Source organism: Ranitomeya variabilis, chromosome 2 (assembly GCF_051348905.1).
Source record: "Ranitomeya variabilis isolate aRanVar5 chromosome 2, aRanVar5.hap1, whole genome shotgun sequence".
NCBI classification, from domain to species: domain Eukaryota; kingdom Metazoa; phylum Chordata; class Amphibia; order Anura; family Dendrobatidae; genus Ranitomeya; species Ranitomeya variabilis.
Window position 1 is genome coordinate 328977178 of NC_135233.1, and position 18982 is coordinate 328996159.

General features: G+C 45.3%; 1 protein-coding gene across 4 annotated transcripts in view; it reads left to right on the plus strand.

Annotated features, from left to right (window-relative positions):
- Window positions 1-18982, plus strand: part of ARHGEF6 (Rac/Cdc42 guanine nucleotide exchange factor 6) — a 153030-nt gene that overhangs the window by 102980 nt on the left and 31068 nt on the right. For all 4 annotated transcript variants that reach the window (XM_077285275.1, XM_077285277.1, XM_077285279.1 and 1 more), the window contains exons 12-13: window positions 18055-18201; window positions 18648-18734. In XM_077285275.1, the coding sequence (XP_077141390.1) occupies window positions 18055-18201; window positions 18648-18734 (234 nt within the window). The remainder of the gene's footprint in view (window positions 1-18054; window positions 18202-18647; window positions 18735-18982) is intronic.

Genomic DNA, 18982 nt, shown 5'->3' on the forward strand with positions numbered 1-18982 from the left:
GGGCTCCCCCGGTGGCTACTGGTGGAATTGAACTGGTGTCTTCATCTTCTCTGTTCACCTGTTCCCATCAGGATGTGGGAGTCGCTATATAACCTTGCTGTTCTGTTAGTTGCTTGCCGGTCAACAATGTTATCAGAAGCCTCTCTGTGCTTGTTCCTGCTCCTAGACAACTACTAGATAAGTTGGACTCTTGTCCATGTTTGTTTTTGCATTTTTGTTCCAGTTCACAGCTGTAGTTTCGTTACTGTGTCTGGAAAGCTCTTGTGAACAGGAATTGCCACTCTGGTGTTATGAGTTAATGCCAGAGTCTTAAAGTAATTTCTGGATGGTGTTTTGATAGGGTTTTCAGCTGACCATGAAAGTGTCCTTTCTGTCTTCTGCTATGTAGTAAGTGGACCTCAAATTTGCTAAACCTATTTTCATACTACGTTTGTTATTTCATCTTAACTCACCGCCAATACATGTGGGGGGCCTCTGTCTCCTTTCGGGGTATTTCTCTAGAGGTGAGCTAGGACTAATATTTTCCTCTGCTAGCTTTATTTAGTCCTCCGGCTGGTGCTGGGCATCTAGAATCAACGTAGGCATGCTACCCGGCCACTGCTAGTTGTGCGTTAGGTTTAGTTCATGGTCAGCTCAGTTTCCATCTTCCAAGAGCTAGTTCCTATATATGCTGATGCTATGTTCTCTTGCCATTGAGATCATGACAGTTTGACCGGCCCACTAAGTGTTAATTGTTTGGGCTGAAGCAGGAGATAGAGAAGTGTTTAAGGGAAATTTTTTTTTTTTTTTTCCCTTCAGAGTTTTGCTGCCTAGCCCTTAATTGCTGTCTAGCTGCTTCTTACCTCCTCTTAACCCTTGAATGGCTCTGTGTCCACCTGTTTGTAATGGATCTTCAGAGTGTAACTGCAGGTTTGAATAATCTCGCCACGAAGGTACAAAAATTGCAAGATTTTGTTTGTCATGCACCTGTATCTGAGCCGAGAATTCCTTTGCCGGAATTTTTCTCGGGGAATAGATCCGGGTTTCAGAATTTTCGAAATAATTGCAAATTATTTTTGTCCCTGAAATCTCGCTCTGCCGGAGACCCTGCACAGCAGGTCAGGATTGTGATTTCCTTGCTCCGGGGCGACCCTCAAGACTGGGCTTTTTCATTGACACCAGGGCATCCTGCGTTGCTCAATGTGGATGCGTTTTTTCTGGCCTTGGGGTTGCTTTATGACAAACCTCATTTGGAGCTTCAGGCAGAAAAAACTTTGATGTCCCTATCTCAGGGGCAAGATGAAGCGGAAATTTACTGCCAAAGATTCCGTAAATGGTCTGTGCTTACTCAGTGGAATGAGTGCGCCCTGGCGGCGACTTTCAGAGAGGGTCTCTCTGATGCCATTAAGGATGTTATGGTGGGGTTCCCTGTGCCTGCGGGTCTGAATGAGTCCATGACAATGGCTATTCAGATCGATAGGCGTCTGCGGGAGCGCAAACCAGTGCACCATCTGGCGGTTTCCACTGAGAGGTCGCCAGAGAGTATGCAGTGTGATAGAATTCTGTCCCGAAGCGAGCGGCAGAATTTTAGACGGAAAAATGGGTTGTGTTTCTATTGTGGTGATTCTACTCATGTTATATCAGCATGCTCTAAGCGCACTAAAAAGCTTGGTAAATCTGTTTCCATTTGCACCTTACCGTCTAAGTTTATTCTATCTGTGACCCTGATTTGCTCTTTGTCATCTATTACCACGGACGCCTATGTCGACTCTGGCGCCGCTTTGAGTCTTATGGATTGGTCCTTTGCCAAACGCTGTGGGTATGATTTGGAGCCATTGGAGACTCCTATTCCTCTGAAGGGGATTGACTCCACCCCATTGGCTAATAATAAACCACAATACTGGACACAAGTAACTATGCGTATTAATCCGGATCACCAGGAGATTATTCGCTTTCTGGTGCTGTATAATCTACATGATGATTTGGTGTTAGGATTGCCTTGGCTGCAATCTCACAACCCAGTCCTCGACTGGAGAGCTATGTCTGTGTTGAGCTGGGGATGTAAGGGGGCTCATGGGGATGTACCTGTGGTTTCCATTTCATCATCTATTCCCTCTGAAATTCCTGAGTTCCTGTCTGACTATCGTGACGTCTTTGAAGAATCCAAGCTTGGTTCGTTACCTCCGCACCGAGAGTGCGATTGTGCCATAGATTTAATCCCGGGTAGTAAATACCCAAACGGTCGTTTATTTAATCTGTCTGTGCCTGAACATGCTGCTATGCGAGAATATATAAAGGAGTCCTTGGAAAAGGGACATATTCGTCCATCGTCATCTCCCTTAGGAGCCGGTTTTTTCTTTGTGTCAAAAAAAGACGGCTCTTTGAGACCATGTATTGATTATCGGCTTTTGAATAAAATCACTGTTAAATATCAATACCCATTGCCGTTGCTGACTGATTTGTTTGCTCGCATAAAGGGGGCCAAGTGGTTCTCTAAGATTGACCTTCGGGGGGCGTATAATTTGGTGCGAATCAGGCAGGGGGATGAGTGGAAAACTGCATTTAATACGCCCGAGGGCCACTTTGAGTATTTAGTGATGCCTTTTGGTCTTTCAAATGCTCCGTCAGTTTTCCAGTCCTTTATGCATGATATTTTTCGCGATTATTTGGATAAATTTATGATTGTGTATCTGGATGATATTCTGATTTTTTCGGATGACTGGGACTCTCATGTCCAGCAAGTCAGGAGGGTTTTTCAGGTTTTGCGGTCTAATTCTTTGTGTGTGAAGGGTTCTAAGTGTGTTTTTGGGGTACAGAGGATTTCCTTTTTGGGATATATTTTTTCCCCCTCTTCCATTGAAATGGATCCTGTCAAGGTTCAAGCCATTTGTGATTGGACGCAGCCCTCTTCTCTTAAGAGTCTTCAGAAATTTTTGGGCTTTGCTAACTTTTATCGTCGATTTATTGCTGGTTTTTCGGATATTGCTAAGCCATTGACCGATTTGACTAAGAAGGGTGCTGATGTTGCTGATTGGTCCCCTGATGCTGTGGAGGCCTTTCGGGAGCTTAAGCGCCGTTTTTCCTCTGCCCCTGTGTTGCGTCAGCCTGATGTTGCTCTACCTTTTCAGGTTGAGGTCGACGCTTCTGAGATCGGAGCTGGGGCAGTGTTGTCGCAGAAAAGTTCTGACTGCTCCGTGATGAGGCCTTGTGCCTTCTTTTCCCGTAAATTTTCGCCCGCTGAGCGGAATTATGATGTTGGGAATCGGGAGCTTTTGGCCATGAAGTGGGCTTTTGAGGAGTGGCGCCATTGGCTTGAGGGGGCCAGACATCAGGTGGTGGTATTGACTGACCACAAAAATTTGATTTATCTTGAGACCGCCAGGCGCCTGAATCCTAGACAGGCGCGCTGGTCATTATTTTTCTCTCGGTTTAATTTTGTGGTGTCATACCTACCGGGTTCTAAGAATGTTAAGGCGGATGCCCTTTCTAGGAGTTTTGAGCCTGACTCGCCTGGTAACTCTGAGCCCACAGGTATCCTTAAGGATGGAGTGGTATTGTCAGCCGTTTCTCCAGACCTGCGGCGGGCCTTGCAGGAGTTTCAGGCGGATAGACCTGATCGTTGCCCACCTGATAAACTGTTTGTTCCTGATGATTGGACCAGTAGAGTCATCTCTGAGGTTCATTCTTCTGCGTTGGCAGGTCATCCTGGCATTTTTGGTACCAGGGATTTGGTGGCAAGGTCCTTCTGGTGGCCTTCCCTGTCACGAGATGTGCGAGGCTTTGTGCAGTCTTGTGACGTTTGTGCTCGGGCCAAGCCTTGTTGTTCTCGGGCTAGTGGATTATTGTTGCCCTTGCCTATTCCTAAGAGGCCTTGGACGCACATCTCGATGGATTTTATTTCAGATCTGCCGGTTTCTCAGAAGATGTCTGTCATCTGGGTGGTGTGTGACCGTTTTTCTAAGATGGTCCATTTGGTTCCTCTGCCCAAGTTGCCTTCTTCTTCCGAGTTGGTTCCTCTGTTTTTTCAAAATGTTGTTCGTTTGCATGGTATTCCTGAGAATATCGTTTCTGACAGAGGGACTCAATTCGTGTCTAGATTTTGGCGGGCATTCTGTGCTAGGATGGGCATAGATTTATCTTTTTCGTCCGCTTTCCATCCTCAGACGAATGGCCAGAGCGAGCGGATTAATCAGACCCTGGAGACATATCTGAGGTGTTTTGTGTCTGCTGACCAGGATGATTGGGTTGCTTTTTTGCCATTGGCGGAGTTCGCTCTCAATAATCGGGCCAGCTCTGCCACTTTGGTGTCCCCGTTTTTCTGTAATTCGGGGTTTCATCCTCGATTTTCCTCTGGTCAGGTGGAATCTTCGGATTGTCCTGGAGTGGATGCTGTGGTGGAGAGATTGCATCAGATCTGGGGGCAGGTGGTGGACAATTTGAGGTTGTCCCAGGAGAAGACTCAGCTTTTTGCCAACCGCCACCGTCGTGTTGGTCCTCGGCTTTGTGTTGGGGATTTGGTGTGGTTGTCTTCTCGTTTTGTCCCTATGAGGGTCTCTTCTCCTAAGTTTAAGCCTCGGTTTATCGGCCCGTATAAGATATTGGAGATTCTTAACCCTGTTTCCTTCCGTTTGGACCTCCCTGCATCCTTTTCTATTCATAACGTTTTTCATCGGTCATTATTGCGCAGGTATGAGGTACCGGTTGTGCCTTCCGTTGAGCCTCCTGCTCTGGTGTTGGTTGAGGGTGAGTTGGAGTACGTTGTGGAGAAAATCTTAGACTCTCGTGTTTCCAGACGGAGACTCCAGTATCTGGTCAAGTGGAAGGGATACGGCCAGGAGGATAATTCTTGGGTTAATGCATCTGATGTTCATGCCTCTGATCTGGTTCGTGCCTTTCATAGGGCCCATCCTGATCGCCCTGGTGGTTCTGTTGAGAGTTCGGTGCCCCCTCCTTGAGGGGGGGGTACTGTTGTGAATTTGGATTCTGGGCTCCCCCGGTGGCTACTGGTGGAATTGAACTGGTGTCTTCATCTTCTCTGTTCACCTGTTCCCATCAGGATGTGGGAGTCGCTATATAACCTTGCTGTTCTGTTAGTTGCTTGCCGGTCAACAATGTTATCAGAAGCCTCTCTGTGCTTGTTCCTGCTCCTAGACAACTACTAGATAAGTTGGACTCTTGTCCATGTTTGTTTTTGCATTTTTGTTCCAGTTCACAGCTGTAGTTTCGTTACTGTGTCTGGAAAGCTCTTGTGAACAGGAATTGCCACTCTGGTGTTATGAGTTAATGCCAGAGTCTTAAAGTAATTTCTGGATGGTGTTTTGATAGGGTTTTCAGCTGACCATGAAAGTGTCCTTTCTGTCTTCTGCTATGTAGTAAGTGGACCTCAAATTTGCTAAACCTATTTTCATACTACGTTTGTTATTTCATCTTAACTCACCGCCAATACATGTGGGGGGCCTCTGTCTCCTTTCGGGGTATTTCTCTAGAGGTGAGCTAGGACTAATATTTTCCTCTGCTAGCTTTATTTAGTCCTCCGGCTGGTGCTGGGCATCTAGAATCAACGTACAATAAAAAAGTCTCGCACTCAACTTAAATCTTTTAGTTTGATAAATTTAATGGTATTGGAGTAGCACTGAACTCAGATCTCAAACCAACTTTGAACTCCATTGTGCCACTCTGTCAGAATATATAAGAGTACAAAGAATTCCAAGAGGACTACGGGTTCCTCTGCGCCCCACACTATTTAAGGACTCACCTGACTTCTGTACTAGATTTGAGCACATCTTAAATAAGTGTTCCCTAGACCTAATCACCCTGACAGTAGAATACCTCCAACGCGCTATAACTGACAGTACTGAAAAGATCAAGGCTATTGAATTACAGTTGTCTGCGACAGGTACACCGGAGGAGCTATCCACCCTCAAGACCGAAATCCAGGAACGGATCACCAGACACAAAAGGGACATCGAGGTCAGGAAACGTAATAAATTTGCAAGAGACGCAGAGGACTATAAGAACAACAAAGTCTACAGATGGCAGGAGAATCCCCGACGCATGAATACACGTCCAATGTCCTCAGATCCATCTACCTCGGGGTCCGAACACGAATCTGGACCATCTACCACTATGTCTACTCTTCCTTTTTTAGGACCACGTCGCTACCCCACAAGAAGACGAGACGGGGACGGAAACGCAAGGAGGAATCAGGATACCTACAGAACCACCCGGTCGAAGGTATGGACAATTTAGTTATTAATATTTCCTCCCGGACTCTGAGTGTGGCAGAACACTCACTCCTACAAAAAGGACTATCATTCTGTCCATCGTATCGATGCCGTACCTTCGATTTAGACATGGATCTGCAGAGATTCTTCCGTCTAATTAGATTGAAAGCACATTTTTCTACCGTGCCTCAGGTTACGGATATGGTTCCCATTGAGTCTAATCCTAAATTATTATCTGCATCTAGTTTGGGCCTACGAAACAAAAGCCACTTTAAACCCCCACATTGCTCTCACGCAGTTGAAACCTTTATTGGTTTCATTAAGGACTCATTCACATCCCTTAAAGAGGACATTGAGAGGGGAAATCTATTCTATCCCCCAAACCTAACCACTGAGGAAAGACATTCTCTTAGAAACCTCCAGGGTGATAGGTCCATTATAATGAAACCAGCGGACAAGGGCGGGGCACTTGTGATCATGGACAGGTCCAAATACCTGTCCGAGATAATGCGACAACTGAGTGACAACTCCATCTACCAGGCATTAGACAGGGATCCCTCACCTGACATACGCCACAAGATCGAGACCATACTCCTCAAATATACCGATCTAGGAGTCCTAGACCAGAAAACATGTAATTTTCTCCTAAACTCCAATCCCATCATACCCGTCTTCTATACCCTACCGAAGGTTCACAAGAACCTGGAGAACCCACCGGGGAGACCCATAGTGGCCTCCACGGACTCACTACTATCTCCCATAGCAAGGTACATCGAGCGGATACTTACCCCACTTATACAAAAGTCCAAATCATTCTTGTTAGATACCGGCTCCTTTCTACACCTTATTGGTGAGATAAAAACCATCCCTGTGGATGCCCTCTTAGTAACCCTCGATGTAAGGGACCTGTACACCTCCATCCCCCATGAAGAGGGTATACTTTCGGTACGCCACCTCCTTGAAGATACAGATAGGGACATAGATCAAATATCACTATGCATTGACCTCCTCAGGATCATCCTCACATCCAATTTTTTTCTATTCCAAGATACATTTTACTTGCAAAAACGGGGGACCGCGATGGGGTCACACGCAGCACCTCCATATGCAAATGCATATATGGTCCAGTTTGAGGAGAGTATCATCTACCTCAGCACTCTATTCAGGGATAACGTTATTGTGTGGAAAAGATATATAGACGACATCTTCTGCATATGGCAGGGTTCAGAAGAGTCGCTCCAAACTTTCCTGGCATTTTTAAACACCTCTTGGCCTGGCATTTCCTTTACCATGAGTTATGACCTGTGGAACATGAATTTCTTAGACACACTTGTGGTGAAAGACTCGAGCGGTCTATTAAGCACGGATCTCTATTGCAAGAACACTGACCGCAACAGTCTTCTACACTTTCGGAGTCTCCACCCTCCGTCCACCAAAAGATCCATACCTAAGGCACAATATCAGAGGGTACGACGTATTGTGTCCGATATTGACATCAGGGAACGACGCACACAAGAGATGACCCAAAAATTCATAGCTAGAGGTTACCCCTCATCCCTCCTTGAGGAATCAAAGATCACCACCAATAGACCCAAGACAAACACCACTTCACGAATCCCTTTTGTGCATTCGTTTCATCCCTTCATGTACAGACTACATAGGGCCATCCGCGGTAATTGGTCAATCCTCTCAACAGCCTACCCGAATGTTAAGGAATTTCAAAACCCCTTCCTTCCATGCTTTAAAAGAGCCCCTAGCCTGCGGGATAATCTAGTGAAAGCAGATGTTGGCACAAACACCACCACAAGGCAAAGTTTCCTAGGCATACCGAGGGAAGGTACTTTCCCCTGCCTGCATTGTATCCAATGCAACAATGTCCAGAAGGGGAATGTTGTCAGACACCCACATTCTGGAAAGGAATTTAAAATCAGAGGATACTTCACGTGTGACTCCGCCTATGTGATATATGTGATAAAATGCCCATGCGGACTACTATATGTGGGGGAAACATCACAACCGATTAGGGATCGAGTGTCTAAACATAAATCCACCATCCGCTGCAATAATCTCCTGCTACCACTACCCCATCACTTTCATGCATTAAAACACAATATCGCACAGTTGAAATTTCAGGTTCTGGAGCAAGTCCCTAAGCAACGCAGGGGGGGCAACAGAATACTAATGCTTAAGAAACGTGAGGCATACTGGATCCACACGTTGGATACACTATCACCTAAAGGACTGAATAGGGAATATGAATTGTCAGCATTCACATAACGACAGGGCTCACGGTACCGAATTCCTGTTATTCATTAATGCGAATATCATGTATAATATATTTGACAATACTGATTGATATTTTTGTCTTTTAGAGCCGTCTGTATTAATGATGATTGGCACATCACGAACGATCACCAGAACCAGCACCACCTGTCGTGCCACCCTTCACCACGGATACATGTTCTTATGTGCACAGCACCTCGGTCACGGACTTTTTACCACTCTCATAAGTCCATTCCTATAGACCACGAGGTACCGCACAGCATGCACACATCACGTTCAATATCCCACAGTCACCTTTAAGTACATTACGTATGACACCTTGTACTTTTCAGTCTATCTATCCCAGTGGATGCCCACTCCTGTTTATCCTATACTCCTCCCCCTTGCTCCTCCTACTCCATGTCCCCTCCCATCCCCGAGCAATAATTATACTTTTCAAATAAAAACACATACTACATATGCCCACAGCCAGGGTCTTTACTTACAACGTGCCTACACACATTAGATATACTTTTACAAAGGGCAACGCTATAACGCAGTCACAGTGGAACGCACATCCACAAGGTGAAACGCACGGCCATGCATTTCCGGACGCTAGAACGTCACATCCGGTCCAGGCGCCCTAACACGGCGCATGAGCGGTATTTAAATAGCGCGCACTCCACATACTCCACAGACTAGCGGCGGATACCGCGTCTGTGAGGGTAACTGATACATGAGGCGGCTCCTCTCCAGGTATGTTCTGACACGCTCTAGCGTTACGTATACATCTAGCCTTATTGAGACTGATGGATGTTATTGCATTCCCCCTAGCCCCCGTTTCTATGCCGGCAACTCCCCTCCAGGTATGACCTGATACGCTGTCACACAGCATTTGTAAGTTATTCCATATATACAGATAATCCTCTTTATCACATTTCTTATAGCCTTTACCAAAGTGCGGGCCCTCCCCAGTGAGGCTATTTCCTCTGACGACATATATGACATGTATGAGGTAATAACTTTTAAAAGGGATGATTACGGAGCATAGACCCAATATAAATATACAATAAATCTACATGAATCTTTCTCCTCCTCTGTTATTTTCAATTTCAGCTCCTAAGCACTTTGCATACCACCAATATATACCACGTTACCACTAGGCAGCCATTTACTGTGAGTATTCACTCCATTCTATTTGGGCTACAACACCTACAGCCCCTGCTATACTAAGACACATTTCTGTCCTCTTCTTATGCTCCATTAGGCACAATCTATGATCTGTATTCTAACCAAGATATGGTTAACACACACTAAAAGGCACAGCACGGTATGTGTATCCTTAGAGTTAATGAAGTGTCGGACTAGTATGTATATGCGTATATCCACTGCAATACTGTATCCATGATATATATTTTTTGCATATTTGGCTATTTGAAATTATGTATATACTTTTGTTTTTTTATGTATTTGTTTTGGTTTACACACTGTATAATTGTTATTTTGAATATTGTAGTGACTGATGAAAGCTCGTTAAGGGCTGAAACGTTATCCAGTGCTACTCCAATACCATTAAATTTATCAAACTAAAAGATTTAAGTTGAGTGCGAGACTTTTTTATTGTACACTGTATGGTTTGGGAACCTAGTCTCTGCACCGAAAATACAGCTGTGCACACGGCGTTTATATATATATCTAGAATCAACGTAGGCATGCTACCCGGCCACTGCTAGTTGTGCGTTAGGTTTAGTTCATGGTCAGCTCAGTTTCCATCTTCCAAGAGCTAGTTCCTATATATGCTGATGCTATGTTCTCTTGCCATTGAGATCATGACAGTATCCATTCTGCCCCATATGATCTCCCCATCCTGCCCCATCAGTCTCCATCGTATCCATCATGCCCCATGATCCTGCACGATCTGTCTCCAATCCTGCCCCATGTCTTTCATTCTGCCCCGTGTCTCCAATCATGTCCCGTATCTACATTCTGCCCATGTCTCCAATCCTGCCCCATCTGTCTCCAGTCCTGCCCCCAGTGTGTCCAGCATCTCTGCCCCCAATGTCCAGCATCTTAGCCCCCAATGTCCAGCTTCTCTGCCCCCAATGTCCAGCATCTCTGCCCCCAATGTGTTCAGTATCCTGCCCCCAGTGTGTCCAGCATCTCTGCCCCCAGTGTCCAGCATCTCTGACCCAATGTCCAGCATCTCTGACCCAATGTCCAGCATCTCTGCCCCCAATGTCCAGCATCTCTGCCCCCAATGTCCAGCATCTCTGCCCCCAATGTCCAGCATCTCTGCCCCCAATGTCCAGCATCTCTGCCCCCAATGTCCAGCATCTCTGCCCCCAATGTGTCCAGCATCTCTGCCCCCAGTGTCCAGCATCTCTGCCCCCAGTGTCCAGCATCTCTGCCCCCAGTGTCCAGCATCTCTGACCCAATGTCCAGCATCCTGCCTCCAATGTCCATCATCTCTGCCCCCAATGTCCAGCATCTCTGCCCCCAATGTCCAGCATCTCTGCCCCCAATGTCCAGTATCCTGCCCCCAGTGTGTCCAGTATCCTGCCCCCAGTGTGTCCAGCATCTCTGCCACCAGTGTCCAGCATCTCTGCCCCCAGTGTCCAGCATCTCTGCCCCCAATGTCCAGCATCTCTGCCCCCAATGTCCAGCATCTCTGCCCCCAATGTCCAGCATCTCTGCCCCCAATGTCCAGCATCTCTGCCCCCAATGTCCAGCATCTCTGCCCCCAATTTCCAGCATCTCTGCCCCCAATGTCCAGGATCTCTGCCCCCAATGTGTCCAGCATCTCTGACCCAATGTCCAGCATCCTGCCTCCAATGTCCAGCATCCTGCCTCCAATGTCCAGCATCTCTGCCCCCAATGTCCAGTATCCTGCCCCCAGTGTGTCCAGCATCTCTGCCCCCAATGTCCAGCATCTCTGCCCCCAATGTCCAGCATCTCTGCCCCCAATGTCCAGCATCTCTGCCCCCAATGTGTCCAGTATCCTGCCCCCAATGTGTCCAGTATCCTGCCCCCAATGTGTCCAGTATCCTGCCCCCAATGTGTCCAGTATCCTGCCCCCAATGTGTCCAGTATCCTGCCCCCAATGTGTCCAGTATCCTGCCCCCAATGTGTCCAGTATCCTGCCCCCAATGTGTCCAGTATCCTGCCCCCAATGTGTCCAGTATCCTGCCCCCAATGTGTCCAGTATCCTGCCCCCAATGTGTCCAGTATCCTGCCCCCAATGTGTCCAGTATCCTGCCCCCAATGTGTCCAGTATCCTGCCCCCAATGTGTCCAGTATCCTGCCCCCAGTGTGTCCAGCATCCTGCCCCAGTGTGTCCAGCATATTGCCCCCAGTGTGTCCAGCAATCTGCCCCAGTGTCTCCAGTATATTGCCCCCAGTGTGTCCAGCAATCTGCCCCAGTGTCTCCAGCATATTGCCCCTAGTCTGTTCAGCATATTGCCCCAGTATGTCCAGCATATTGCCCCAGTATGTCCAGCATATTGCCCCCAGTGTGTCCAGCATATTGCCCCCAGTTTGTCCAGCATTCTGCCTCAGTGTCTCCAGCATCCTGCCCCCAGTGTGTCCAGGATCCTGCCCCCAGTGTATCCAGCATATTGCCCCCAGTTTATCCAGCATATTGCCCCCAGTGTGTCCAGCAATCTGCCCCAGTGTCTCCAGCATATTGCCCCCAGTGTGTCCAGCATATTGCCCCCAGTTTGTCCAGCATTCTGCCCCAGTGTCTCCAGCATATTGCCCCCAGTGTGTCCAGCAATCTGCCCCAGTGTCTCTAGCATATTTCCCCCAGTGTCTCCAGCATATTGCCCCCAGTGTCTCCAGCATATTACCCCCAGCATGTCCAGCATCTCTGCCCCAGTGTGTCCAGTATATTGCCCCCAGTGTGTCCAGCATATTGCCCCCAGTGTGTCCAGCATATTGCCCCCAGTGTGTCCAGCATTCTGCCCCAGTGTCTCCAGCATATTGCCCCCAGTGTGTCCAGCATCCTGCCCCCAGTGTGATCTGCATTCTGCCCCCCATTTGTCCAGCAATCTGCCCCAGTGTCTCCAGCATATTGCCCCCAGTGTGTCCAGCATATTGCCCCCAGTGTGTCCAGCATCTCTGCCCCCAGTGTCCAGCATACTGGCCCGGGCCCCCGGATTGCCGTTCGCAATAAAAAAAAAAAAAAAGAGTTCTCCTCACCTGTCTGCGCTCTTTCGGCGAAGCTCTCTCCTCGTAGCTGAAGCGCGCACTCGCCGGCGACTGACAATGACATCAGACGCCAGCGTCGTTCGGGCGCGCGCCCGCACATCAATAGCGTTTAACTGCCACAGCGCCGGTAGGGGCCCGGTGAGCAAATGAGACGGGGCCCGATGCGGGCCCCCTCTGCCCACCGGGCCCATACACCAGTCAGGGCAGTAGTGCCCTGATGGCGGCGGGCAATCTGAGCGGTAGCCCAGGGTCCGCCCCACACCACTGGGCCTTGGGCTACCGCCCAGATTGACCCTATTATAATCTGCCCCTGACCCCCACATGTACTTATGCTGGCTATCAGATGTAAATCATTCAGCTGCGGCAACAAAAACTAAATCTCCAAGCACTAAAAAATACTCGGAGGACACCCAAGCGTGCTCGGGAAATCTCGAGTAACGAATATATTCGCTGATCACTAGACTTTACACGTTTGGATACAGCGGGTCCGTGCTCCCGAAGTTCAACTAATGCATTATAGGTGAGCTGGTTTATTTCTCTTGTCCTTAATGTAGTCTTACCCATTAAAAAGATACCTGCAATGCCTCAAAACTGCCACAGTGTCCCCATACTAGTGTTTGCCACCATGTTGCCCCCAGTAAAGGAAAAACCCAAGAAAAAACAGTAAATGAGCATATACCCTGTAGTAAGTAAATAGTAATAGTACATATAGATATGATGGAGTACTTAGTTCTACTATTTTGATCAAAAAAGTGTAAAGGCCATCCGACCACGACAAGGTGTACCCAATTGGGATGGTCCCATCTCTAGTAAGGTTTTAATACTGGGTGCGGCATGGCCTTGCTTTTTTAACTATTCATTTCATCCATATAGCTTCCGATGAGCAGGTGTCTGAACAGTTGGGTCTTGGCCCTACTCTGCTCCATCTATATTGAGGTCGGCTGACACAAGATGAGGTTTTATTATTTGTTGAGGCAGCGCTGGTCTCTGCACACCGGATAGTCTTAGAACACACCCTGACAGTGTGCTCAGTTGACGGCTTATTATTGCTGATCTGAGCCAGCGAGAGAGCGTCCTGTCTTTGTGCACATCACAAAGTAACAGAGCTGGGACTATCCAAGCCCCTGAAATGAGCATCCCTGATAACGCTTCGCTTCAGGATGGGGGCAGAGGCTGTGGCAGTGACCTCTTCCTCCTGGTGACGCTTCGTTAGTGTATCCGAGTATGCACTGGATTTCTCTAACGAAGGGCCATCAAAAATGAAGTAGAATAAAAATAGCGAAAAGCAGTAAGATAGTGCAGTTGGGGATTTTTTAATTCAATTATATTAGAAATTAGTTTAGATTATGGCAATAAAAAGATAGCGTTTAAGGATGCAAATTACTTTATTTGTTAGACCACCCTTTTAAGAGAATGACTTTCCATGTATTATATGTTTGACTACAGGAAGAGAGGCTGCTGGTTTGTTAGTTTATTCTATCTCATATGTCATATGCCATTGGCTTCACACTTCTATTTGCAGTACTTGTGTACATTTATGTGCATTTTTTTTATATGTGATTGTATCCATCCTTGAAATAAAACTACTCTTATTTTAGAAATTCTTAAAATGACATTTACATTTTCTAAATACGTGAAATTCTGAAATTGGCAAATTCAGTGCTAGGTAACATTTAGTGGGATTGCCCCTTCTATGAAGAGTTGCTGTTTCCCCGTCAGGTTGGGTTTTCTAGTGTTAAAAACCGCAACGTCTCTGCTTTGTCTTGTGTTCACAGGACAAGTGTGTTTCTCAGAAAATGGGAGTGCTGGAAAGTGTGATGATCAGATAAAGAAGCGGAGAGACTTGCGCTTCTGTGATAATCTACTACACATTCAGATGCGATTGGCACCTCTCTGGGTTTTCCTGTAGGGCTAGAAACCAACAAACTGCTTAGTTTGCATGCAATTTAATATTTTCCCAATAGTATGTATTAATATTTGTGATCAGGTTATGTGTCAGCCGGTGTTGCCACTAGAGGGGTAACTTAAAGCATCTGAGCTCCGAAGGCAAAATCTGTATTGTGTCACTCAATTGTAATGCATCATTTACAGTACTGATTTCAACATATGGGGCATGGGGATCTATTGGGCACCGTTGGTGTCCAAGCATGACCATAGTCTGTGCCTCCCCCTATAGTTACGCCCCAGGATCTTACAGAACTCATTATCAAGTATTTTTAGACCCATTTAAGGGACACATGCTTAAACATTCCTTAGTTCCTATATGGCTGTGTGACATGGCTGGGTTGTCACTACGCATGTGGGAAAGCTGGATTTTCACCTTTTTAATTACAGACCATGACTTTTAAAAAGGAGCTGTCACTTCGAATAAATTTGTGCTTTTCTAACCCCTTGTAAATGCTGCTGTTCCCCTGAATCCGATGTTGCTTTTCTTTTGTTCCTATGCCTCTCCGATCCCGAGATATGGCCCCCTCTTCCCTATCTATACATCCAGTCTGTTTAGACATGTGGGTGTGGTCCTTGAGGAGATGCCCACAGCAAAAGAGTTGAGGACTACGTCCACTTGACTAAAAAGACTACATTTTCATACAGGGAAGACGAGGCCATATCTCAGGAATGGAGAGGCTCAAAAACTATTGAAAAACAATGCCAGATTCAGGAGAACAGCTACATCGACAACAAGCAAAAAACAGACAACTATATCTACATATGGCAAGTGATAGGCGCTCTTTAAGGAGTAAAATAACTGGAATTGGAGTTAACTTAATTTTTTGGGGGGAGTTTCTACTTTTTGATCTGTCACAGTTTCTTTAGCAGCTACTAGAAGCCATCAACAGTCTTGCTGATAAACCTTAAAAGCTTCACTGAGACCACCAATATAATTAGTATAAAGAATGCAATCAGCAAAATGAAAATCACCAGACTAAGTTGTAGTCAAACACTGGAGATTTCAGCTCTGACGGCTACAGCAGTGGACATTAATACAGGCTGTAACTTGGGGTAATGCAAGATAAGTGATGCAATGTATTTCAGGTTCTCATCGTTATCAATGTTATTCCAAGGTCACTATAGAAAAGTGGAGACATTCTGTCGTGGCCAAACGTTTTAAGACTGACACAATTGTTGGTTTTCACAAAGTTTGTTGCTTCAGTGTTTTTAGATCTTGTAGTCAGATGTTTTTATAGTTACTGAAATATAATAATGAGCATTTCATAACATTTTAAACTTTTATGACAAATACATCAAGTTTATGCCAAGACTCAGTAATTACAGTGTTGATCCTTATTTCTTAAGATTTTTGCACTTTGCTCTGGATATCAGCTTCTGGGCCAAATCGTGACTGATGACCACCCATTTTTACCTATTTGGTGCTTGAAATTTATCACAATTTCTAAGCTTTTTTTGTTAGTCCTCCCACTTTTTGAGGATTGACTACAGATTCTCAATGGTATTGATATCTGGGGAGTTTCCTGGGCAAGGACCAACAATTTGAATGTTTTGTTCACCAAGTCACTTAGCTTTCACTTTTGCCTTGTGACATGTTGGTCCATCATGCTGGAAAAACATTGTTCATCACTTTGTGCTCTTGGATTACTGGGAGACGTTGCTCTTGGAGGATGTTTAGATATCCTCATTTATTAGTGGCAATTCTCTTCAGGAAAATTGTGAGTCATCTGATGCCACAAATAGAAAGACCCCACACATGAATGGTGTCAGAATGCTTGACTGTTGGCAGGACAGATGACTCCTGGTTGCGCTCATCTTTTCTTCTCTGGTCAATCATTCTTCAAGATGTCCCAAACAATCTAAAGGGAGCCTCATCCGAGAAAAAATAATTTTACCCCAGTCCTCTGCAGTCGAAGAAAGTCAGTTTTGTCTTTGATGTACCGTATGTTTTCAGATTATAAGACGCACTTTCCCCCCCAAAAAAAATTTGATTTTATAATTCGAATGTTGCTTACCGGAGAGGTGAGGGGCTGCAGCACTGTGGTGGAGCGGGGTGGAGGAAAATAGGAAAAAAATGTGTTTAGTAAAATAGTGGTGCATGTTATAGTCCGCTTTTACGGTAGCGGGAAGCGGTTACAGTGGAGCGGGGTCCCAGTACGCAGGGTAACTGCTGCAGGAAGCTGGCGGTGGCAGGAGTGGGACGATGCTTTTTATCCATGAAGGGTGCTCACTAAAAAATTTTGCCTAAAAACAATGCCTTGAGTAAAGAATGGGATCTAAACATCCTGATGAGCAACTTTTCACAATGATCCAGGAGCAATTTGGTGGTGAATTTTTTTTTTTCCAACATGATGGAGACTGTCTTGAAATGCTGATAATCGTACTTCAGTGACCATAGAAACATCATAGAAGCACTGAAACAGTGACATTTAAGAAAACTAAAATTTGTGTCAGTCTCAAAACTTTGGCCACGAATGTCCTGTTCACTGCTATGCTTTATTATGTGCTGGTCTCACGGTAGTAACTCCAGAATGTCGCGAAGCACCAGACGAAACAATGTAGTGCAGAGCTTATGATGTGGATGAGTTGATGATATAATGAGAATTTAAGAATTGCATCGACTTTCAAATCTGAAGCATGCCAATTCTTTCAGTGTTTCTCACCCATAGAAAGCAATGAAAAAGTAAAAAAAAAAATGCAACAGCGTTTTTGGTGAATAAAACGAACTTTATTAAACATGTACTGTAGACAAAACACAAATGTAGTATGTATCCAAATAAAGCTACAAAAAACAAGTCAAAAGAGTTGAAAAAGGGAGATTTGAATGCAGCGATTTTATTGCCAAGAGTCAGAGAGTGAGTTTTGGGTGCAGAAAAAAATCACAGCAAAAACGCATTTGAACATACAGTAGCTTAGGAATATATTCATCCGTGGCTTTTTTTTCAGTGATTTTTTGCTTGAATTTTTTTCAGGCAGAAAAATAGCAACTTTTTAGCCTGCCAGCAAAAGCAATGAGATTTCAGAACTCTCATGCACATGCAGCTTTTTTACCTGACTGAATATTGCGCATGTTAAAATTCAAAGGCTGATTTTTTTTTTTTCTTCCTTTTTTTTTACCTTCCTTGGAGATAATCCAGCGCCGGAGGTTGGCAGTAGCTTAACCCTCTCTCCCCATACACACTTAGCTATGAAAATTTGGAGGGAGTTTGGATAGTCAGCCAATCTAGTTTGTCGGCACTTATATTTGTAGCATGTCTTCTACCCTCAACAAACTACACATGGGTGCAGATCAAATAAAACAAAAAAGATGTAGGAGCAGATGAGGGCAGGGTGGTGGACAAAAATCAATGACAAATAGGGATAACATATATTCTGTGTGGATATAATAATCTGTATTCCGTTGCTTTAGAAAATTTGTGCCATTTGCATGTTTCAGGCACAGTGTCAGGACTTGCGGAAAAGGAAGCAGTTGGAGCTACAAATCCTTTCCGAACCCATCCAGTGTTGGGAAGGAGAAGACATTAAGACATTAGGAAGTGTCCTGTATATGTCTCAAGTTATGGTACAATGTGGAGCAAGTGAGGTACGTAGGAAAAACAGTGATGCCTATTGCCAGGCTGAACATTTCACAACATGGCTCAGAGATTCAGCTTTTTCTCTGAGATTGTATTTTTCACCCCACTGAATTGTTTATACAACAAAAAACAAAGAAGTTTATTAGCTCAAATATATATTATTTAGCAGGGGGACAAGACTTATGCAGGTATGCCCCAAAATAGCTGTTTCAGGGGCTTTAAATGTGCTGCTAATGGGGATTCAAGTGTCATCTGTGCTCGGAAGGATGATGAAGCCCTGCATCCATGTGCCTGTCATGCTGAATGCCATGTTTCACTGCAGTCAGGCCAGTACTTTGTTTGAAGCACCCTTCTAATATGTCCAGCCTCTTGTTAAGATTTGTATTCTGTCCTCGGCGCGTTCCTGATCATTTCTCTGACACTGATTATTTGTTATATTTCTTCTCTAATCAAGGATAAAGAAGAACGGTATTTTATGTTGTTTTCAAATGCCCTTGTAGTGCTGTCTGCCAGTCCACGGATGAGCGGCTTTATTTATCAGGTATTGTAGAAAACGTTTTTATTCTAGATTTAGTAATTCTTTGTAGTCACTTCCCATAATTGCCTCTTTTTGCAGATCACACAAAGGTCTATTAAGCTAAATCATTCATACGCACATAAATATTAATAGGTCTGCACCTGGGCAATGTCTCCCAAAGGGCTCACCTTAATAGGACCAGAATGTTTTCTAAAGTCTTATACATGCACATTGAATATGAAGTAATACTCCAATATATTATTAAGGCCACA